We start from the raw sequence: 25,018 nt of genomic DNA, 5'->3' as shown, positions 1-25,018 counted from the left end.
TAAAACAATACAATTTTAATAACATGAATTGATGCTTAGAGTGGGCTACACATCCCATCTTAATTCTCGAAACAATTCTTTAAGTAAGTTGAGATGAAGGATTGTTAATTAGCCTGAGTCACTCCATTTTTTCCCACTGCTGAGTGGGGATTTGAACCTCGATCTTGACTTGAATGCCACTGTCTGGCACTCCTACCATTTCTCTTCCCAGTCTTGCCCCTTCACTACATCGCTCACAGGGGACTAGGGAAGGCTCCACTATTTGAGAGTAATTCTTGGGAACACTAATATTGGTTCCTTTCAAGCTGCGGAGTTCTTTTATTTTATTAGAGCAAGTGAAAACAGCTTTGCAGCCCAGAAGGGGGAAAAAAGAGAGAAGAGAAGCAAAGCAGTGCTCTTTAGATGATTTCAAAATCATTATTTCAGGCAAAAAAAGATCACAAAGAAATATCTGCACTTACAGCTAGGCCAGAGATGAGGCAGCCCCCTGAGAACCTGTGCAGAAATAATAATGACTTTTCCTGAAATAAAAGAGAAGCACAATGCCCAGCAAGATATAACAGAATGTAAAAAATGCACATGCTAAGAAAAGGGAAGGGGGAAGGACAGTGAGCCTTATGGCACTGGGGAGTCCTTGACTCTACAGAAGTGTGGGGCAAGTAAAATGCCCATCTCTTCCCAGTATTCTGCAGCACTGTCTTCAGTGTGCCCTGCTTCCTGGGTTAACAACAGTCCGATCATACACCTTTGTCCTTTGGAGAGAAGGATGGGCCAGGAAAGCATCTGAAACACAACCTTCCTTCCTCAGTAGATCACTCCAGTTCCTTTCCACTCATTGGTGAAATTACCACTTGGAGTACTTCCTACAAGCGGAGTCACGATAGAATTGGAAAATGGTGTCGGCAGCTCTCTGTGAGGCGGCAATGGATTGCTGGAGCTGGAGGGATAAAGAAACAAAGTGGTCATGGGATAGGTATCATGAGAACATCAAGGAGACATAGTCACATCTTGGATGCTACAGGTTTTTCCCAAAAGGTTTGTTGTTGTAGTGTGACTTCAAGGATGTCCAACATACGATGACTATAGGGCAAACTGAGCTTTTCATGAGGTTTTCCTGGCAAGATTTTATCAGAGGGGGTTTGCCATTGCCTTCCTCTGAGCCGGAGTGTGTGTGACTTGCCCAACATCACCCAGTGGGTTTCCATGCCTGAGTGGAGATTTCAACCCTAGAGCCAATGTTATATAGTGATTTGAGTGCTGGACTATAGCTCTGGTGACTAGGGTTCAAATCCCTGCTCAGCCATAGAAACCCACTGGATTACCTTAATCAAGTCACACTCTATCAGCCTTCCTGAAACAAATCTTGGTAACAAAACCCTGTGATTTGCTCTTAAGGTCACCTTGTGATAAACCAGGATTCACATCATTGCACCACACTGGCTGGCCTCTGAAAGATAGCTCTATGTTAAGGACAGATGCAATGGAAGAAGGGAAGGAATTTCTCCTATGCATGGAACCTGCAGCTAGGTTCAACTGCCCCTGCAGTATGTATGTATGCATATATATGTATGTATATGTGTATATTTCTTTGCTTCAATACACTGTACTCAAACTTTATAAAAGTGAATGAAGAAAAGCTCCTAAACCATCTTCCTTGAAGATGAAGTCTTAATGCAACTCCTGTTTTATGAGAAATTATTCCCGCTAGCTTATCAAGCCATCTGCCAGTCTCCTCCCACTCCTTGGAATAAATCGCAAGGATTCCAATTTATTACTCATCACATCAACATTTTCTAGTGTTTACAAATTATCTTCAACCAAGATCACCTCTTCACAGTTCCCTTGTTAGGAAGATTAGGCTGAGCAGAGAGAGACACACATACCAGTCCAAGGACACCACACAAATCTTGTGGTCTTGTATCAAGACCTAATTCTTCCAAACCCACCGAAGCATTAACAGCTTTTTTTTTGGGGGGGGGGTAGTGAAACAAAGATGGGCCAACACAGAGGCTCCTTTAATCTGTTACAGCCTGTATGTGCGTCATCGGTGCTACACACTGTGCCATACTGCTAAATATGAACAGTATTTGTCACAAGGTAGGGAAATGGTCCCAGGTAGGTCAGACACATCCAGCTCTACAATTCTATGATTCTGCCCAATGTCTCCAAATGCCTGTGTCCTCAGACTGCAGGAGAAAACTACAGACTGTTGCTATTATGTGTGTGTTCAAGTTGTTTCCAACTTATGGCAACCCTAAAGTGAACTGATCATGGGGCCTTTGACTTCCTCTGAGGCTGAGAGAGTTTGTGATTTGCTCAAGGTCCCCCAGTAGATTTCCATGGATGAATGGCAAGTTGAACCCTGAACCTCCTGGCGTCCTAGTCCAATGCTCAAACAACTATACCATCCTGGCTCCCTAAACTACAGGTGATTTAGTTTAATTTCTGCCAAGGACCAAAATGACCCTAGCCCTGGCAATCAGGTGTCCCTGATGAACTAACCTCATGCTATCAGGTTCCAACTGTGAGCTATTAAAGGCTATTATATCTGCATTTTTCCTATCAGGAAGGGGGAGAGAACCTTTGTGAGATTTTCTATCTGAGGCACCAAACTAACTTGCAAAGCGTATCCACCTTGACTTTTGGGAGGGGTGTGTTACTTTGTCTCCCCATCTCAATCCATAGGGAGAGACAGGGAAGAAATAATAACAACGACGATGGTGGTGGTGGAAGCATGCAGAGCAATGCTCTGGGCAGCTGACCCATTGTCTGCCTTTCCAGCCCATACCAATGGCTTCTTCCTGCAGTTGGTCTTCAATCCTGAGAGATTAAAGAAAGCTAAGTATAGATAGAAAGGAAAAAAGAAGAGAAAGTTATGTTGGAAAGAGAACACAGAGCAGGAAAAGGGGGAGAGAGAGAGACAGAAGGAGCTATCAAAGGGATAAAGCAATAAAAGGCTTTGCCTCAAACCAAATGTAAAAAAGAAAATGCCGGTAGTGAGCTACCACCGTCCAACTTCTTTCCAACCACCCACAGGTTCCCTTGGGCCAATTAATCCCCAGCGCTGCCTTTTGCAGCCTGAATGAAGAATTCAGGGGTGAAGAGCCACCACACTCCCCTGTTTTTCCTTGGGTCTTAATTAGTCAATTTATATGCAAGGGGAAGCTATCAACCCTTCCCTCCCCAAACACAAATCAAACCACCCCCATCCTTTAGAGACAGAGCCCTTTGCAACCTGGTGTCAGACAACTTACTCGCATGGGACTGTCAAAAGCTGTCAGGTTCGCTTAGGATTCCTCAACTCAATTACCACTGGCAGACGGCATGGCCAGAGCTTGTGGTGGTGAGGCCGCATACACGGGAAAGCGGCAAAGGCCAGTAATTGATTTATTCACAGATGTGAGCAAGGAAAGATATAGTTCCCTCGCTTGCCTGAGCCAGCTGATGGCAAGTGGGAATGAAGGCAAGCAGCTACAAATTGAGGACCGGCTCTAGCCTCCTGCTCAGCCCAATTGGGCATCCATCTTCCGATAGGCACAATGGCTGCATCAGCAATACCATTGAGGGGGATGTCTTGATCATTAAAAAATAAAAACACCCAGACCCCATAACTCCCACTTTGAATATAAGGTGGTTCCTGAAATGTGAAGCAGGCTTCTCTCTTATACAGAAAAGCCCCTGCCTACATTCCCTCTGTGCACACCTTGGTCAGGTATCAATTTAAATAGGACAGTATCGGCATATTATGGTTCTTAAAAAAAGGCCAACACTCGGTGTCGAAGTAACCAGAGATCCACATGAAGGCAAACAGCACTGTGCAGTCTACATAACTGAAATAAGTCAATGTTGTCCCCTCTTAATTTACTTTGGCCTTTTCCAACCTGGAACCATTCAAGTGTTGGGCTACAGCTCCAGGAGGGAATGGGGAGTTAAGGTGATTCTCCCCCATGTTAACCAATGGGCAGAAATCAGAACTCTGGACAGCAAACCTGGATTTAGATGCAGATTTCCCTTTACAGTACTTTAATTCATTTTATAGAACTTATAGTCAGCCCCAGAAAAGATTTGAACCATCTCTCGCTGTTGATATAATTTCAACAGCAAGAGATAAAGAGATGAATTGCCCAACACAGACAGACACCCCCCCCCCCCCCAGCAAATCAGCTATTGCTTCTGCTTTCCATTGACATGAAAGGCCATTTGATGGAAAGCTGCCAAGGCTTCATTCAACATCTGTTATCAGGAGAGTTCAAAGGAGTTGCTTTAATTTCCTCCCTGGCCTTCTTCTGCTAGTATGACAAGCATCTCTGGACTGGCCCTGGACTGAGACAGCCAGTTTAGAACAAAGTCATGGCTGGTTGTGTGGGATGGGACCCATGGCCAAGCAGAGGAAGTCAGGGACACAACAACAGGGCTTAACAACTCATCAGTCACACCAAGACAGTCCTGGTAAGTCTGCAAGAGACTAAACAGACCGAGACATTCTTGAGCAAAAGATAAATAGGCCCAATCCATGACCAAAAAAATGTTACTTTGCAAGCATACATTTTCATCGTCTTCAAATCAACTGAAAGGATTAAAAGAACTTGAGAAAAGCCCAGCAGCCTCAGACCAAAGCCTTACTTAGTCCAGCATCTTATGGCATATGTTGGGGGCACATAAAGGACACAGCTTGGGTAAAACCATATACTTTGCATGCAGAAATCCTCAAGCTATATACCATGCATTTTCTGAGCTAGGAAGGTCTCTCTCAAACTCTAGCAAGCCACTACCGGTCAATACAGACCAGGGATGGATAAGCTGATGGATAAGTTGAAGTGTATTACAAAACAGTAACATTGAGAGGACCAGGGTTGCTAATGATACATACAGACAACACTGAGGTAGCTGATTCAGTGATGTAACTCAGCTTCCTCTGTTTCTATTCTGTTGAATGGACCCCCCAAAAAAGTATTTTATTCCAAGTGTGACCAACTTTAAGGTTTGTACTACCTACCTAATGGGAACAGAAACTGAGCAACAGTCACGATGAATTCAAAGTTCCAAAGTAATTCAAAGATCCAAGCCTTGGGGAAAACTGGATGCTCATCCAAGCTGTGAACAAGAGCTCACACCTTGATACAGAGTGGAATGATTCACAACAACCTTACCTAATACATTGGGAGAGCATCTTTATCTTTGGTCAGCCTCCCTTGGGTCAGGGTGGCCAAAGTGTACCCCTGGACTTTCCACATTCCTCATCTTGGACTATTTTGGCTCAGGCTGCTGAGGCCACATAATTCCCACCCTTGTACAGTGGTGCCTCGGGTTACGAAATTAATTCGTTCCGTGGCACCGTTCGTAACCCGAAAAGCCTTCGTAAGCCGAATTGCCATAGGCGCTAATGGGGAAAAGCCGCGATTCCGTGCGAAAAAGCCGAAAAAAGCACCAAAAGTTTTTTCGTAACCCGAAAAAACATTCGTAACCCGGAACAATGTTTTCCTATGGGATTTTTTCGTATCCCGAAAATTTCGTAACCTGGGTATTTCGTATCCCGAGGTACCACTGTAGTCCCTAGAGACTGACAAGCACCCCTCATCCAGGGCACAGCTCTTCAAATCCTAGCTTCTTCTCAGCAGATGGTTTTTCTTGCACTCCCTCTTAGCTATTCAAGAATTGGGCCAGAGAAACATTTGCAGCTCTTTCTCCTGGACTTCGTTCTCAGGTATCTACCTGGCAATTTTGGATTCTTGCCGAACCTAACTGGTGATTAATCACCTTCTCTCAGAGGCCCCTCCTTGGCTAACAGGCCCCATGCGGATCTAAGAGAAGCCGATTCATTCATTTTGCATGACAGACAGTCCCAGATTCTGCAGATGTTCTCCTATGAATGATCACCTAAGAGGGAGGATTAAGCAGCTGCAACCTGGCCTGTTTGCAGGGACCACAGCTATAGTAAGATTCCATGTGCTTGGATTGACACTTCTCTCCTCTTTTGGGATTTAAAGAACTCTCTCCCCTGCCTTCCACCTATGAAGTAGCTTTAAAGCTCTGCTACAGAGGTCACACGAGCAAAACCTGAAGGACCCACACTGGGGTCAGGTGAGGCATGACACAGGAAGGGGGGACTGTCAGTTTTCAATTCCTGCTACTGGAAATGATGGGAAAGAGTATCGGATTCCTGTGGTTTCGAAATCAGTGTTGTTAGCATGCAATTGATGTTGCTGAGCTCATGGAGGTAAATCATAATTATTTATTGTGTGCACTCCCGCTGCCTGTTGCGTTCGCAAGAGAGCAAACTTTTCTCCTAGCAGAGGACTTGACAGCTGCTGATGGATGCTGGCTTATTATTCCATTCATTATAACTCCCCACCTCTTGAGATATTGCGGTGGCATAAGAAAATGGGAAGACTTGGTAGAGCCAGCGGTTATATGTCTAGATGAGGTCACTGTGGTGGAAGAGGGTATCCTAAACCTCTTTTATGGCCCGCACATTTCAAGATTTGTTTCCAACATAACTGAAAAGCTTGGTGCAAGTTGACAATCACATCTTAGTACCAGAAGAGTACTAGAAAAGACTGCATTAGCAGAAAAGCAAGGTAGGTAAGAGCTGAGGGCAGAAGCAATCCTCATACACCAACCATTCATTCACATGTACATGCCAAGCTCTTTCAGCAGAGCAAATGACTGTCAGAAATGTTTCGATTTGGAAGGAAGTCTTGATCAGAAATTGGGGGAAAAACTGTAAACAAATTACTCAACTGAAGTTTTCAACAATTTAAAAATATGTTTTTCTTTGCTTGTGTGCAGAGAAGGGGAGATATTGAAAGAGAAGGTGAGAAAGTCTCCCATAAGCATAGCAAGAGAATGCTGGGCAAGATGGCACTTTGATTTGACTCACCAGGGTTTCCCTTATGTTCCAAATCAGTGTGAAAACAGCCACAAAACCAAGTGAGAAAATGTGTTAGGATAGCCTTGCTTTTTTGCTACACATCTTCTGGGCTAGAACAAGTTGCATTCTCTCCCATTTCCCCCCAGGCAGGTAGGCAACTGGCAAATGATGGGAGTTGCTGATTTAACATATTCCTGAGGGCATCAGGTTGGGGAAAGCTGATTCGCACTTGGTCAGTATCCTTTGGGCAGTGTGTGAACCCCAGAGACACAGAGCAAGCCTGTAATGTTGCACAGAAGGGGGAGTCTTGTTTGGATGCTTTTCCCCCACTCTTGTCGTCATCTTCTTTCTTTTTTTCTTAGGAATTCTAAAGTCATTAGAATTCACCCCAAAACAAAAGGAGTTTCCCCTCCCTTCTCCTGACAGAAACACTTGTCTAATTAATGGCGCCTGGCTGCCACCTCCATTCAACAGCACATTAGTGTTCATAATTGTTCCTTTAGAGCAGGACCAGCTCGGCGTTCCAAGCCATTTGGCAGAGACGCAGCCACAGTAATGAGAAACGACTCTGCAGCCTTTGCTCAGAATACTAAGAGGCCCTTGCAAACGGCGGTGTGGGAGGAGAGAAAAATGCATTCACGTACACAAACACATCCCCCCAATTTTTTGCATACCTGAAGCCCTTACCTGTACCTCCCCTCCCGTCTCCAACGTATTCCCTTTTCCCTGCCACGGAAAACAAACAAGAGGTGATGGATGGGGTGGGACAGACTCAACTGGGATACATTCAATAAACGCGACTAGCGGAAGCCCATCAAAGTCTCCCGCCAAAACAGGCTGTCAAGAGCAATTTAAGGAAGCTGAAATCAACCATGTCAGACTGAGAATACACAACGCTTTGGTAACCGAAGGCAGCCCTGTTGTCAAGGGGCTCAAAATGGGCACAACGTGTGGCTTGTGGGAATTGGAACCTCAAAGCAGCCGCTCTCAACGACACGGGAGCAGAGGAGCCAACAGAGGTAAAGCTTGCCCTTTAAATGAATTCAAGCATAATGTAGAGCAGTAGCAGAGGTGGTCCTAGTCTCTGTGGATACATAAACTGCCATTGCTCTAGCCTCCGAGGGAGAGAAGTGCATTGATGCCCTGGCCCAGTGGCTGCTGAGAGGTCCTCCTTCCATGTTCCAATGCTATGTCCTCAAAGGGGCTGATGAACAGTCAGACACAACTCCATCATACCTTGGCTCTAGCCTCCGAGGGAGTGAAGAGCAGCCAGCATCTGCTGGACATTATTCCCTCCCCTATTATAATTCCCTTTTCCTTATGTGTCCTGTCTTATTTAGATTGTAAGTCTGAGTGTAGGAAACTATCAAGTTTATAGTTTGTTAGACACCCTGGGAACATCTTTGGCTGAAGGGAGGGGTATAAATACTATAAATAAATGTACTCATTCTTAGCTGGCTCAGCCCTCTTTCTTCCCACAACTAGCAGCAAAGGCTATGCATTTGTAAGGATTGTGCCTCTACTGCTCTTGGCTCCATTACCTGTATCTCTCCTTCCTGTTAGGAAAAGCCACCACAGAACAAAAATTGCACAGCCAGGAGCCTAAAACAACTTTAATAGCTAGCAAGAGGTGTGAGTTGGGCCCAGGACGTCATGCGGTGTCAATCTGCAGTACTGCATTGATGCCTCTGTTTCCATGTCCAGTAGTCATAGATGTTTGTGGGGGGGGGGGGTTGTGTGTGTATTGTGCTTAATTTATCTAGCTTCAGCTAACTAGAATGTGGAGGAAAGGATCAACGTCAAACACCAAAAGCTTGTCCAAATAACTGAAAAATCTCTGCTCCATGCCTACTGGCTAGACTTCTGAAATTTCATCATATATTTCAAGCCTAATTTTGTAGCTATAGTGATTGGAAATCTGTTCTTTAAAAAAACAGAAGGAAAATACCTCAAACAGCTGTAATTCACAGAACAGTAAATTACAGCATCCTGCGCCAAATACCATGTTTGCATAACACAATCACAGTATATTCACAGCCCTGCTCCGTATTATCACCAAAAGTAGAAAATCCGGGATGGTAGTTATCTCCCAAGGCAGCATTTAGTATATCTGACAACTGCAGCAGAATCCAATAAGACTATGAGATATGGTCAATGCAAGCCATGAAGACTACAGAAAGCAGAAGGGGAGAAATCTGAGGCTTGGAAGCTTCTGCTATTAGGTCCTGGAAATTATCTGTGTCTTGAGACAACTCTGTTTTGCAATTATTTCATAACATTTTTTTTCAGCCTTAGTATCTGAAACTGCAAATCACTTTGATCACCCCATGAGAAAAGTGGCAGAGAAAACTTTTTAAAAAATAGGTATCCAAAGCACGTTGACATGAGAAGTATTTTTCTAAATGTCTCAGACTGTTGTCTGCAGCCCAGGGCAGCGACTAGAGACTAAGCATTTACTACAGATTTTGGCAAAGATTTTTTTTCCCTTTCGAATTACTGCATTTATTGGATCGTTGCAAGTAAATCAGCCAAACTATAATTTCTCAGTCTGTCTGTGTGATCCATGCTTAAGCACGATGTGCCATGAGTCTCTCTCTATAGAAGCAAATTTAAGTGCTCCTAGAAAATGATCCAAAGGAGACTTTAACAGGTATCATCAATAAACACATAAATAATCTTTGGTGAGTCAGTGTGGTGTAATGATTTGGGTGTTGGATGACGACTCTGGAGATCAGGGTTCAGTTCCCCGCTTGGCCTGGAAACCCTCTGGGTGACTTTGGATAAGTCACACACTCTCAATCTCAGAAAACCTTGTAATAGGTTCACCTGAGGGTTGCCATAAGTTGGAAATGACTTGAAGACACACAACAACAAACTTTGGTACCAATTTTGAAAGAGGTTCAATATGCAGTTGGCTCAGGCCATGACACTTACCTGTTCAACCGAACACGTCCCCTTCGTGGTTGACATCAACACCTTCTTCTCAGTGCTGTCAATGGCAAATGTCAGGACTGCCTTGGCTTCCTGGAGGTAACAAAGGGAGTCTAATTGATACAGTCACAACCCAGAGACCATACCTATAGCCTGGGGGTGGTGAAGCGAGGGAAAAGGCTGGGCTCTGAGGCCCAGAAATACTGAGGCTTCCAAGAGATGGGAAGGGACTGCAGAACTGGCATAACACAAAGACATGTAGCCTACAGATCTTTGGAAAATTACTTTTTTGGACCACAATTGCTAGAACCCTATAAGCAGCTTGCTGGTATGGGAGTAATAGTCTGAGGGGTGGCATTTCCAAAAGGCAGCTAAGATGGTAAAAGGTCTAAAAACCAAGCCCTACTTGGGATGGCTTAGGGAGCTTATTTAACTTGAAAAGAGAAGACGGAGAAGTGATATGACAGCCTTCTTTAAGTATTTGAAGAGAGGTCATATACCAAGATGGAGGGAGCACCCCCCCTCCAGAGACCTGAACACCAACTAGTAGTGCAAATAGTAAAAGAGATTTCACCTAAACATTAGGAAGAATTTGCTCAACAGTGGAATAGATGGCCTTAGCGGGTGGTAGACTCTCCTTTTGGAAATCTTTAAAGATGGGATGGTGAATCATCTTCTACCATTTGTGGACCACCTTCTATGGTTGGACCCACTTGTCTGCTTATATCAACATCAGGGTAGCTGCTCTAGGCTTATGGGGCAGGAAAGATCATAGCTATGCACTTCCCACTTCCCCATCTTGGTTCAAGTCATTTTTGAGCTATGCCATTTTCCTAGAGTAGCACTATGACTTTGGAACACACTCCCTAAAGACATCCACTTGGCACCTACGCTGTTCCTGTTTAGGCAACCGGTGAAGACTACTTTAGTCTCTTGGACTTACTGTTCAATTTTCCGCTGCCTGAATCTAACTGATTGAATTGGATGTGGTTGTTTTAATTTTGCTGTCCTCCTGCTGCTGTTTTAATGTTCAGTAATTTAACACAGATTAGTTTCTGTGGCTGAATCAGTGATTTGTTTGTTTTAGTGACCTGGTTTTTTTTTTAATGATCTTTCCTTTGTAATCTACTCTGACCATGAATGTCAATAAGTACACGAGTCACGATTAACCATCTGGATTATGCTTACAACAATGGTGACAAAGGACCAGTGCAATGTGTTAAAGCTTACTTTATATGGAGTAAAAGGCACAATCTATGAAACTAGGATAAGTTAAAAAGGTAGTATTTTTTCAAAGTAGCTCAGAACTGGTTTCTCTATTGTCATGGGGAGACAAACCTCCCCTGTAAATGAAATTCTAGAATGGGGATGCAGTTCTGCATCTATTTAAATGTTGCACAAAACTCCCCAGAGAAATATATTCAAAACACTCCAGGAATTATTCATTGAATTATTCTTGCACCTAATTGGTTTCACCTTCTGCATTTTTCCCAGGCATTCTTGGCACTGCAAACAGTAAAGTTATTCTGTAGGTATGCAACACAGCAAGATATTTAAGAAAGAAATCCTTGCAGGATGGATCATCAGATTTCTGCAGTGATTAGTCTGCATTCTCCATCCTCTCCCATCTTTAACTGACACCCCAGCAACAGAAACTTTCACAAGAAACTCAGAATCTGAGGGTTGGAAGATATTGTTTTTGTTTCAGAATCAGCAATACACTGAAAAGGGAACTAATACTATGAGAGACGAAGTAAACAGTGTAATGCAGGAGTGCCGACACTGGCTGTGTCTTCCTGCCTGGTTTTGCTTTCAAGAGAGACAGAAAACATCCAAATGAGACAAGGGCTCTTGGCAGGGAATCTAAAGGGACCCAGAGCCAAACTGCAGTTGATTAAGGAGAGTCCTGGGTAGGGAAGGCAGCTGGCGATGGATTGAATCTGGCGGTCGATAAATGAGTAAAGCCATTAGGAGAGGCAGTGGGAATCAGGGCAGCGGGAAAACTATTGACCTGCCAGGCCACAGTAAGCAGTTAACTCACTAGAGCAGATAAGGGAGTGATGATAGGGCCATGGTGCTTTTGCTGCATGTGGCACCAGGCCCAATTTGTGCTTCTTGGATGACTAAGCAGGGTGGCAGTAGCAGAGTGGAAGAGATTCTGTATGATGTGAACATATGCAAGTGCCAAAATAGAATCCTAGTGGTCAAATATTCTCTCACTTGACATAGTTGCAGGGAGAATCCAGTAGATCCTGGAGTTAAAGGCACCAGTGAAAGTGCTGGTGACAGTCGAGTGATCGGAGTGATATCTCCATCTATGAGCCTGTCAAAACTTCAACATCTTAAGGAGAGACCCATCTCTCTTTCCCTCTACTTTGCTAAGGCTTTTTAGTGGGATCAAGGGAGAAGGTCTTCTTGGTGGCTGCTCCCAGATTTTGGAATCTAGGGAGGCCAGGATGGTTCCCATCCTTGCTCTCCTTCTACTGGCAAGTAAAAACATTCTTATCCATCTTCAGGCTTTTAGGAACTGGTAAGAAAGGGCTTTTAATGGTATTCTGTGTGGCTCTGTTGATTTGCATATGCTCTTCTAATGAATTTTAATGGTTTTAACTTTACAGATTGTTTATTTGAATAACTTCTATATTTATACTTGTTTACTGAGGTTTTTGTACAGTTCTTAATCTCTACTGTTTTTAACAAGCTGCAAGCTTACTTGATTTCCACTGTTGGGGAAAAAGCAGCATATAAATGAATAAAACAAACAAAGGAAAAATAATTCCAGCTTGCCCTAATGTACTGCCTTCCCAAAACTATTGACCAAGCTGGCTGGGGAAGGTGGGAGCAGTCCACCAGCCCATCTGCAGAGCACCAAAATTGGGGAAGGACATTAAGAGACAGAACCTGGGAAGTCCTGGCTTCTTTACCTTTGCCTTTCTACTTGCTTTAGACTCGTTCCCAATTTGTACTACAATGCTCTGGCTATCTGTTCTGTAAATACTAAAAAAGGAGCAAGTTCAAGTGTTGCTCCATTGCCAGAACAGAGCAACGGCATGCGGTTCTACGCCCACCCTGAGTAATCGGAGATGCCCACCTTTTCATGCTTTGCCGTGGGATCCAGGGTGATGTTGCCATCTGCATCCAAGGCACACGTCACTCCACAGAACAAAGAATTCATGGGCAGCCCTGCATCCATTAAGCCCATGCAGGCAGCATTCAAGCAACTTGCAAGGAGCTGCAGGGGTAGAAGCTTTATTAAGGAAGAAACCACAAAAAAATGGGACAGCCTGAAGGGAGAGCAGCATTCAAGACAAGGCTGCCAGCTCCAGTAGTTGGCAGAAGGCTGGCAGTCTCCTGCATTCGCAATGGCACTCAGCACAACATGTCTTGCAAGAGGACTGCAGAAACCCATTTGCAATCTCACAGGATCAGAGAACTGCAGGGAATGGGGTTTCAAAGCAGAGCCAGGGTATTCTACCAATTCCTTCCCAATGACCATTGCATATTCCAGTGTTGATAACTGCTCCCCTCCCATCCAACAAAGTGTGGGTGGAGGAAAAGGAACACAATAGTTATACAGGTATACCTCAGTTAATAAAGCCTCTGGCAAGCTCCTTTTCGTTAAATCTCTTAAAATCCCTCAAACCCCCATTTTCGTCCTCCTATTATGACAAGCTGGAAGTCTTTTTAGCAACATCGGCATGGAGAGGATGATGAAAGAAGGCTGAAGAAAGAGGATGAAAGAAGGGCTGGTGAAAGAAAAAGTCATCCCTGGATGCATTTTGGGAGAAACCTTCAGATGGTCCCTGAAAGGTTCAAAATGTTTTTGGTCACTTCTGCAAGGCTGACCTGATCTCGTTGTTTCATTTAGAATCATAGAGTTGGAAGAGACTGCAAGGGCCATCCAGTCCAACCCCATTCTGCCATGCAGGAAATCTAAATCAAAGCATCCCCGACAGATGTCCATTCAGCCTCTGTTTAAAGACCTCTAAGGAAAGAGGGAGTTTGTTCCACTGTTAGTTTGAACTGCTCCTTTTCTTTTCTGTTTTGTGGTGTATGATGCTTTCCCTATTCTTTCCATGTTATTTCTGCCTCTGGTACCAAATTAATGAAATAATGCTCAGGAACACAACTTCGTTAATTGAGGTATACCTGTGTTTGATTCTTAATTCAGTACAAGGAAAAAGATGGAGCAGCTCAGAAGTGCACAGATGAGTCATCTGAGTCTTAAACATATTGGGAGCAGTGAAGGTGAACTGTGGAATTGGGCCAAATCCCCCACACTGTTCCTAGCTTCAGGGTACCCAGCATGCTGGCAGCACATTTTAGGACTCAAGTGCACCCAGTGGAATGGAAATAAGGAAGAATTCCTATCTGTAAGATCCACTTGGTTTCAAAAGTCAGCTCATTTCTACTTTGGTGAAGCCTGGCTCTAATGCCCAGTTTATCTCCTGGAGGAAAGGGCACATTTCTCCCAAATGGAGCATGCCTAACAGCCAATAATTCTGCCATCCTTCACATTTACACCTGCCTTCTACATCTCATTTTCAGCCTGACACAGATTAATGGCAAACCAACTCATTCTTTGCTTAAGAAAGCCCTATGAAATTTATACGGTTGCTATAAAGTTGACAGGTGACATGCACAAACACAGGTTAGGTAGCTAATTCTATTGGTTTCCATTTCCGCCTGGGATTCAGTTGCTGGTTTAGATTCTATGCTGGGCACCACCAAGGCAGTGTGGAGAAAAGAGGTGAGAAGCCTGTAGTGGCAGCATGTACACTGAAATTATGTTGGGGAAGAAAGAAGAAAAACTAGACCCAACAGCCAGGGACAGAACAAGAAGCAATGGATTAAATCAGAAAACAGACTTAAGCCAACATTGTGGAAATATATTTTTTTGCAGCTGCAGTAATGGAGAAAGTAGAGACAGCATGATGTAGTGGTTTAAGTTTTGTTTGAGACCTGGGTTTGAATCCCTGCTCAGCCATGGAAAACCAATGAGTGACCTCTGACAAGCCCTACTTTCTCAGACTCTGAGGAAGACACTGGCAAGACTCTTCTGAATCAATCTTGCTAAGTAAGCCCTAGATAGGCCATACACTGGAGTCAACTTGAAGGCATGTAGCAACAGTGGATCTGAAGCATTCACCCAGGACTTCCTTGATATATAGGGTAGAGCAATGACTCCCAAACTTTGGACCTTCTGGTGTTTTGGACTTTAACTCCCAAAAGCCCTAGTCAGCTTGGCCAATGGCCAGGAATTCTGGGAGCTGAAGTCCAAAAAATCCAGAGGACCAAAGCTTGGGAACCATCTGTCGGGGATGCTTTGTTTGGGAGTTCCTGAATGGCAGGGGGTTGGACTGGATGGCCCTCGTGGTCTCTTCCAACTCTATGATTCTATGTTTCTATGATTCTAACCACGGGGGTAGAGGAAGGAACTGGCAAACACCTGTGAGTATTCCTTGCCTAGGAAAACCTTATGAAATTCATCAGTTTGATGTAAGTTGACAGGCCATTTGAAGGCACATAAACAAAGACAGGATCTAAATTGCTAAAGGTATAATGGTTTGAGTGCTAGATTAGGACTCTGGGAGACAAGGGTTTGAATTCCTGCTGAGCCAAATCACATACTCTCTCAGTCTCAGAGGAAGGCAATAGCAAACCTCCTCCAAATGAATCATGCCAAGCAAACCTTCAGATAGGGACGTCATAAGTCAGGGCTGATTTGAAAGCATGAAACAACAAATTTCCAGTAGAATGTCTATGCAAACATCTTCGGTGTTTGCATAATGGTATATAACAGTACGTATACCTCATATGTAACAGTATACATAGGCAAAATTGACTTGCTCTGGTCTGCAAGGAGCCTACTGATGAAGGTTATGAAACTCCCTTCTTTGGATGGTTTCAAGGCAACATAATTAAAGGATGCCATGTCTTAAGCAGGGCAGGTTGGCAGGATTATATGACTCACTTTGAATGTCATGACGCCACAATGACTAACTAGACTAGGGAAGGAGGCCTATGGGGTCCTAGAGAACAGCAGGAGTCAGGTGGATAGGGAAAGCTGCCGGCATTAAAGATGTTCAAATCTTTTGGCTTTACTTCTGATCCAAACTCCGTGTTCAATCCAGTCCCCAGAGGGATGGAGGCTCTGCAGATCTGCTGGCTCCCACTAGAGCCTGGACAAGAAAGCTCTTATTATTAGATAGGAAAGAGGGAAGATCTAAGCCATAAGAAAAAGCCAAAGCATCTCACTCCCGGCGCTCTGCATTTCCCAGTTAATCAGCCAGCGTCAGCAGGATGCTCAGCAGATGGAAAGATGGACTGGCAGCTCTTGTTATCCAGGGCTGACTAATGGAGATGGCAAGCCTAGGGAGAGGAGACAATTAAAGGCAAACTCTGAGAGCTGGAGGAGGGAGGAATCTGCAAAGCAGGACTTGTCCTGAAACAGCGGCCCACTGTGGAAGGAAAGCAACCCATAGAGGCATGCAGACAAAAGCGGAGCGCACAACTACAGGGACCAGAATACACAAATTCCACCCACAGCTCTGGAATTGGGAAGAACTGCCCCATTAAGTGCAGCCAACCCGCTCTCTGATCTGCTAACCATGGTGGCTGTTGTGCCATCCAGCATCGCACAGCATCAGATGTATGCCTTCTTCTTCAGCACTGAAAGTTAACTTTAAGGGTGGCTCTGAAGCCACAGGTAATTATAAGGCTGGTTCTGTGTACCCTGATCCCCAGATTCTTCAGGAAGTCCTAGCACAAAAAAAGAGGGAGCGTGAATTACCCCTCCTGTAAGCCTCTAGGAAGCAGCAATTCAGCCTTTAAATCAAATACAACCTACAAACTACACACGAATGCCAGCATGATCTAGTGGTTTGAGAGTTGGACAAGGATCCAGGTTCAAATTTCAGCTTGGCCATGAAAATCCACTGGGTGACCATGGGCAAGTCACACTCTCTTAGCCTCACAAGGCAAAGGCAAAACTCATCTGAACAAATCTTGCCAAGAAGACCTCATGGCAGGGTTGTCAAAAGTCAGAAATGACTTGAGCACACACAACAACAGGCTGCACACACGTCCCAAGACCATTTTTGTGCCTCTCAGGGGTCAATTTAATATATATATATATCCCTGATCTAAAACAAACTCCACAGTATGGAGGGCATTTCTTTCATGTTTTGAGGGCTTTGGGGCCCCCATTGGGACCAAAACAAATGTTTACAAAAAAAATTCAGAAGAATTGCCCTCAAAATGCCCTACACAATCCAGAATTTAGTTTGCAAAGCCTCTGACAAAGATGGTCCTTTTTAGATTATTGTTTTATGCTCCCACGGCCCCACATTCTCCTAATCTTCTATGTACCTGGAAGTTTTTTTTTGGTGTATTGGCATCGGGAGGACTATGAAGAAGGGCTGGAGAAACACAAGAAGTTCTGTGTTGCTTGCAGCAACGTGTCTGCAGTAAACAATGCAAGAAAAGAATGAGATCCTATTCCATCCATCCAATTTTGTTCTGTACCTGACTACAACAGATAAGGTGAATAGCAGCTGTCTACAGACTCCCTTATTGAGCACGCATGAACACAAAACAGAGGGGGGGGGAAGGGAACCGCAGATAAGCCAGCTACTTCCAGTGTGTTAAAGAAGCACAGACCTATACATTAGGCCAGTAAAATGAAAATCACACAAAAGGCAGAAGCTGGTGAAAGGAAAGTCATTGCTGGATGCATTTTGGAAGAAACTTTCAAGTGGTCTCTAGAAGGTGCAAAATGTTTTCATTTACTACTTATGCTCCCCTGACCTTAGTGTTTATTTCCATATATGCATATTATTAGTTTTGGATAAGGTGTTTGCTATAACATATTGAACTGCACTTCTTTTTGTGCTCTGGGAACCCATCCCAATTGTTTAAATGTTATTTCTGTGTCTGGCACCAAATTTTCTGTTAAACGTAGCAATGCACAGAAAGAGGATTACTTTATTAAGTGAGGGATGTGAAAACCCCAGCCTTGGACAAGTCACTGCTTCGTAGCAAGCTCTGTTTTCCAGCCTTTCCTCTCCCACAGCAGATTTCTTACAACGAAGAAGAGGGTGAAATTATTATCCCTCCTTAATGTTAGTGATAGAGGCAGTCAGGAATCTAAATTAATAGAGCCCGATTAATTTTGCAGCAAGGAGCATCTGTACTTTCCTCGCCAGGCTGCAGTAGCCGTGAAATCAGCCAGACAACCTCGGCTCTGGCCAAGTGCTAGGGGAACTGCACTTTCCAAATGAAGCTGAATCAATTCTCTCAACCATTATACATTCAGATTTAATAAAACACCACAGCACCCGGAGTTAATCTCTCCTGCACCACATGTAACGCTGAGCCAGAAACAGCGCCAGTGCTCTTTGTCACATCGCCCCAGATAAATTATGACATTTTTGGCATCGCCGGGACTATGCTGATCATGACCCCCTGAGCCAGGTGTACTGGGATATCAATCACCCAAGGATTTCCTCAATTATATTCTAGGCATCTCACAAAGATCTGACATGACAGGGAGGAGCTGGGTAGGTTGCTGATCAGAAATCCTTAACTGTAGGACAGTCTCCCAGTTACATTCAAAGGGCTCGGTTTCTCCTGTCCCTCGCCGACATTTGTCCTAGACCTCTCCTGTTTGTTTTGTACGGTAACTAAAGGAGAAATGACATCAGACAGACACATAAAAATTGGGATTTTAAGGTAAACAAAAATACAGTCCATATTTGACCTGTAATATAAAAGAAGAGAGCAAGGAAGGGAGATGGGGGGGGAGAGATTAGCTGTTCCACTGACAAGTCTGTGGGAAGGCGGTATCCTAGGGACTGCGGGGAAGAACAAGCATGTTCCTGTATTTTGTCAAAATCCCCCTATGTCCCACAATCCTCCCAAAGTAATTGCTGCAATCAGGCAGAAAACATCCCATTTCTTCCTGGACAGAAACTAATATTTCCTGGCCATTCTCAGCCTGTTATTAATGGCTCTAGGTTTGTCTGAATTTTAGTAGGCTCAATATTAGTGACAGAGACAAAACCCCAATAAACAGCAAGACATCCCAGACCAGATGATAGAATGCCCTCAGGTAAACTCATCCCCGTCTCATGCCACTGCTGCCCAGCCCACGCTGTCTAGCATCTGATTATTTGCCATCTCCATCCACACTCCACAGCCCATGTTGCCTGAAGCAGATTAATCCATCCAACAGGAACTCCATCTCCACAAGGCTTTGTCTTAATGGCATCTGAGACATATGGCCTGCAGATTTTTATTTTTATTTTAAAAACTGGGCTGATAGATTTACTTACAGTCATGTGCAAAGATGTGCAATATGGTAATACTGGGGGGGGGGTCCCTTCGTAAGACATACATCAGTGTTAGCAGTCTGCAATCTACAGCCTCTGGGTCAAATCTGTCCACCAGAGTGATGGCCCCTGGCTATCCTTGGTATTAACTCTCCCTATCATTCCTACCTAGAATGGCTTGATAGAAAGGAGGAAGGGAGGGAGAAAGGGTAAGAAAAGAAGTATGCAAGCAAGAGGAAGAGCTGTCTTCCAACCACTCCATCTCCAACAATTTTAGAAAGAGTTTTCCAAGGAAGAGACAAGTGGATGGGTCCTCTCTCTGGAAAGAGATCATGTTCAGTGGGGATGTGTGTCTCGCAGAACCCAAGAGATGCTATGGTTTTCTGACCCATAGACTGCATATACGTAGCTTTTGAAGGATGTGAATGGCGCACAGCCCATAACATTAAAACAGACACATTTGGAGCACTGCTGCCACCTGCCGGACTGTTAGTGCTCTAAACTTTTATTAACCTCCCCAGCTTGAAATATTTGGAAAGAATTGGTGGAAGGGATGGAGAGATTAGACTTTTCAATGACAGGAAGACACTTCCTCCAAGGAGGAGCCCAGAATTGAAACTGATGGCAGCGGGGAGGTCTTAAGAGGTCCCTGGGCTAGTAAGAGAATAGAGAAAGCGTGGCTACAAACAGGCTAAGAATCAGAACTGTCTAATGGTGCTATGCCATCTCAACCCTTAAAAATCTTTAATTTTAATGTCAGAAATGAGATCCTTCACCATTTACTGCTAGATTGGATCCTATTCACCAGAGGATAACTTATCTTCAAAATAAGTTAGGAGAAAACCTCAGAAGGGACCTCCTTTTAAAGTATGTTGGAATGGGGTTACAATCATGGCAAAAGAGTCCCAATTGTATTGATCATGAATACAGAACAGTTTCCTACTAATCCGTAGCAAGTTCAGTCAACTGGCCAGTGGCCCTATATGAGAAAAAGCCCACTGGGAATCCATCTTTTGTAGATCTAAGTCATTTTTATGGCCTCCAAACCCCCCGCCAATTCCTCAAAGCCCTCCAAGTGCCTCCCAAAATATTTTAACATTGCTTTGGTTCAATTTTTAGGTTAGTTTCGCCAGACAACTATATCAAAAGTATCCCAGATACACATTAAAGCCCCCCCACCTCAAACAGAAAGCCCACAGAGAACATCTTCCCAGTGTTCCTCGTTTCATTTGAATGCCTCCCAAAATGGTGACATCATTTGGGTTGCCATTTTGGGTTTGCCATTCTGTTGGTCATGCATGTCCTGCAGGAAAGATCGGGGCGGGGGACAGACTCCATGCCTACATGTTGATTTATCCAAAAGACCCCTCAACATGGTCCATCTTCAAAACAAAGACTGGGGACAGGCTTGAGATCTCATTTCTAAAAAGCCAGTCCATCTGGAAGGACACTATTAATGGACTCTGGTTCTACAAGTACTAACAATCCGGTGAGTCCTATTAAGTAACATATTGGCTCAACTTTCTGTTCATTTGGTCTTCAGATATTACAAAGAAAAAGTGTATACCATTAGATAATACCTCATGTCTTATGCCTATGTTTATTTGTTTTATAAATGTTTGATATTAACCACAAGGGCCATCCAGTCCAACCCCCCTGCCATGCAGGAAATCTCAATCAAAGCATCCCCGACATTTCTTTATGTTATGCACATTGCTACTTTTAACTTTCATAATAAAGTTTTTTTTTAATTCAGTCCATGTAGCAGTTATCATTCAGGCAAAAATTCCAGGTAGTCACACCTCCCACAAAACTTCACAATATACCACTGTGTGCATGATTTGTGCTGCCAGTATTTTGTTTACACACACACACGTGTGTGTGTGTGTGTGTGTGCACATGCATATGTATGTATGTGCGTAGTGCAAGGGAGAGACAGAAACAGAAGTGGTGGGGAGAGAAATAATAAGCATAAATGCAAAGTAAACTGCCCTTTGAGCATTTTCAAACAAGAGAGTACCCCTCTCCACAAACCATCGGCTCCACTGAAAGGATACAGAACCAGCATCTGTAATGACCTGAAGCACAACTGTAATAGAAGAACGGGGATGCAGAGCGCCCAAGATCACTGCCTCGCATGTCTTCTTGATCATCTGCTCTCTGCTTCTTTCATAGACACCTGGACAAGGGGGAAAGCAAATGTCCTCAGATGCTCCTTATGGTCACCATAAGTCAGAAATGACTTGAAGGCACACACATACAGAGCCAATAAAGGAAGTCACAGTCCTAAATTTACAAGACCTGAGCAGGGGTGTCAGTCCCTAAGGGATAGGAGATACACAAACCAGTAATATTCTGTCTTCTGTTACATAGCTTCAGTTAAGGTTAGCCTATCCAGGTTAAGTTTCATGTAACTCTTACTGCCTGACAAAGATTTCTATGATTGGCAAAAGGTGGCCCAATTTTTAAAGTGGCACTTGGAAAATAAGTCTAGTAAAAAGGCCCTAAAGGCTTACATTCAAAATCACATTTTCCTTGCTCTATTAATCCTAATGCCATCAAACGTGCAAATAAGATCAGCAGCAGTTTTCTTTTTAAAAAAGGGAAAGCCTCTTGTTTCCAGAAAAAAAGAGAAAAGAATTCTTTTGTTTCTTAATTTAATTATTCACAGCAAATTGAGACCCCCTGCAGGCTTCAAGGCACTGCAAAGTCTTAGTAAGAGAAAAGGGGGGGGGGGAAGGCAGGAAATGTTCATATTTTCCCCCCTGATGCCAGCAATTTTCTTTTGTGAGCTCCCTGTGGAGAGAACAAAATATCCAGATGGTATCGCTGGAGGATTCCAGATGGACCACTTGCTTGCACTCATGACAGCTCAGCTTACCTTTTGATTATGCTAGTTTCAAGCAGAGAAAGATTGAAAAAAGAAACTGGTGAGAACGCTAGATTTGTTGTTGTGTGCCTCCCAGTTATGGCAACCCTAAAGCAGGGGTTTTCTTGGCAAGATTTGTGCAGAGGGTTTGCATTGCCTTCCTGTGAGATGGAGAGTGTGTGTGGCTTGCACAAGGCAACCCAGTGGGTTTTCACAGCTGACTGGGGATTCGAACCCTGGTCTTCTAGAATTCCAGCCAAACACTCAAATTACTACACCGTCTGGGTTGCAATTTCCTTTAACCTTCCTTGCAGACGCTCAAAAAAAGCTTTAGGGTCTATATGCAGACCGCCGAGCACACTGCTCTCCAAAGACAGGTAACTGTAAAAGTTACCTTTTGGTTTACTCTAAGAGTTGCAATCAAAGTAGGAATCTTTCCAAACTCAATATTTTGGAAAGGGCAAGGCTCTCACCTGGTAGGCCCACTTTGGGCCTCAGCATCACTTCCAGGGTGGCTTTGTCATAGATCTCTTTGCTGACCTTGACTTCTGTAGGCCCATACACTCCAGCCAGCACTGAAGTGTCTCCTAAAAGCAGAAAGAAAGAGTGAACACAGCAAACGTGATTGACTGGCTTATTGAAAACACTAGTCCTCTTCTGGGACCCATTTGTTTGACTTCTTGGCTGTTCATAGTAACCTCAGCACTCTTCTCCAGCACCACATCTCCAATGCATTCATTTTCTTCCTATCTGCTTTCTTATCTGTCCAGCCCTCACAGCCATTCTTGGTAACAAGGAATTCAACAGCTTGTACGATTCTAACTTTCACACTCAGTTGTATGTCTTTACATTTTTTGATATTTTCTAGTTCTCTCTCTCATGGAACAACTACAACTTAGGGTCGCCATAAGTCGGAAATGCCTTGAAGGCACCCAAGAAGAAGAGGAAGAAGAAGGGGGGTGAATAGAAACAGCTGAGAATCTGAGATAGATCTCATGAGCTTGGAAAGAAAGACCTGAAGAATGCCTGGATCTGCACCTAGAGAGAGAGAGAGACAGCAACAGGGGGATCTAGGAGTCCAAGTAGACCACAAGTTGTACATGTGTCAATAGCACAATGCGGCAGCTAAAAAGGCCAATGTGATTCTAGGCTGCATGAACTGAAGTATAGTGTCTAGATCAAGGGAAGTAATACTGCCACTCTAATTCTTCTTTGGCCAGGCACCACCTGGAATCCTATGTCCAGTTCTGGGCCTCACAATTCAAAAAAGATGATGGAACATGTCCATGGAGGGCGACTAAAATGGTGAAACCATGGTCTGGAAACCATGCCTTAAGAGGAAAGACTTAAGGGTCTGGGGATGTTTAGCCTGGAGAAAAGAAGGTTAAGAGGTGATATGATAGCCCTGTTTAAATACTTGAAGGGATGTCAGGAAGGAGCAAGCTTCTTTTCTGCTGCTCCAGAGAATAGGACACAATGGAGCAATGGATGCAAGGTACAGGAAAAGAGGTTCCCCCTAAACATTAGGAGGAACTTCCTGACAGTAAGGGCTGTTCGACAGTGGAAGACATTCCCTTGGAGAGTGATGGAGTCTCCTTCCTTGGAGGTCTTTAAGCAAAGGCTGGATGGCCATCTGTCAGGGATGCTTTGATTGAGAGTTCCTGCATGGCAGAATAGGGTTGGACTGGATCAGGGCCCTTGGGGTCTCTTCCAACTCTAGATTCTATGAACCCCAAGGAAAGAGAAGGAGGGAAAGCATCACCCTGCATCCAGGAAGCGGAGCCATCAGGCCTGGAAAGCAAGCCCTGTTCGCAGATGATCCGTCGCAGCGAAGGGAGCTCGCCTGAATCGAATCTCTTCTGCTCGCTCTCCATCCCTGCACTTCTCCACCCACGTGCTTTCCCCTTGGCACTTCCGGATCCGGGGATTATCAAGCCAGTAAGGCCCAGCCAATGAGAGGACGTAAAATCCCAAGCTCTGCCCACTCTTGCAGCCACACGTTCTTGTTATTGTGTGCCTTTCAAAGGTGCATCTACTACACGGTAGAAATAAAGCAGCCAATGAAGAGGCGTAAAATTCCAAGCTCCGCCTACTCTTAAAGAGACAGGCACTTGTTATTGTGTGCCTTTCAAAGGAGCATCTGTAGAAATAAAGCAGTTTGATACTACTTTAACTGCCTAAAACAAGACATCTTAAACATAATGAGGTTGTTCTTTCTCACTTATTCAGGGAGACGAGATAAAGATCGTTTACTCTAGCCCAAAACAAAACAAACAAACAACCTTGGACAAGTCACACTCTCTCAGCCTTTCTCATTTCTCTCTCCATGATGCTTTCCCCAGTATATTTTAAGTCTTCTTTCCCCAAAAAGGTTTAGTCCAGAGGGAGAAAAGCGCTGCCATTAATATATAGATATATATTACTATGTGTGTGTGTATATATATATATATATATATATATAGTACACACATACAGAGAGGGGTGCGATTTGATATCCCTTTAAGTGCATATACACACGCACACACACACGTGTATGTTTGTATGGGTGCATATACACACGTGTATATATATATATATATATATATAGGGAGAGAGGGGGGAACTGTCTTTTTATATATACACATATACACACACAGATACATACACAAAGGGTTGCAGTTTGACACCACTGTAAGTGCATACTGTATATATATATAGACAGAGAGAGAGAGTGTGCAGTTTGACATCCCTTTAAGGACGTGTGTGTGTAATATATATGTGTGTGTGTATACAAACACACACATATATGTGTGTATATATGCATATATAAAAAGACAGTCCCCCCCTCTCTCTCTCTCTATACGTGTGTGTATATACACACACATACACATGTGTGTATATATGTGCATATGTGTGTATTATATATACAGAGACCCCCTCTCTCTTTATATATACGCACTTAAAACGGTGTCAGATTGCATTATTTCTACAGTGTAGACGCACATAACAACAACGCTGCTTCTAGCCACTGCCCCC

The 25,018-nt window shown here is 43.9% G+C and overlaps 1 protein-coding gene across 1 annotated transcript; it reads right to left on the bottom strand.

Annotated features, from left to right (window-relative positions):
• Positions 1–24,963, bottom strand: LOC121917625 (exosome complex component RRP46-like). The gene is made up of 7 exons (XM_042443729.1): positions 24,942–24,963; positions 23,766–24,005; positions 22,477–22,590; positions 21,192–21,313; positions 12,894–13,034; positions 9,806–9,895; positions 1–937 (listed from the first exon to the last, which is right to left on the bottom strand). The coding sequence occupies exons 1-7, from the start codon at positions 24,961–24,963 to the stop codon at positions 845–847; spliced, it is 822 nt and encodes a 273-aa protein (XP_042299663.1). The 3' UTR covers positions 1–844.
• Positions 24,964–25,018: the final 55 nt, after the last annotated feature.

The sequence above is a fragment of the Sceloporus undulatus genome, unplaced genomic scaffold (assembly GCF_019175285.1).
Source record: "Sceloporus undulatus isolate JIND9_A2432 ecotype Alabama unplaced genomic scaffold, SceUnd_v1.1 scaffold_24, whole genome shotgun sequence".
NCBI lineage: Eukaryota > Metazoa > Chordata > Lepidosauria > Squamata > Phrynosomatidae > Sceloporus > Sceloporus undulatus.
This window is presented reverse-complemented; position numbering and strand designations above follow the sequence as displayed.

Bases quoted from the DNA above. Each gene is read 5' to 3' on its own strand.
- LOC121917625 (XM_042443729.1), bottom strand. From the start codon at position 24,963: ATGCAATCTGACACCGTTTTAA. The intron at 22,591-23,765 runs GTGATGCTTTCC...TTCTGCTTTTAG, and splicing joins CTCCGCTTCCTGGATGCAGG to GAGACACTTCAGTGCTGGCT. The intron at 21,314-22,476 runs GTGAGAGCCTTG...CCCCTTGTCCAG, and splicing joins GCCCAAAGTGGGCCTACCAG to GTGTCTATGAAAGAAGCAGA.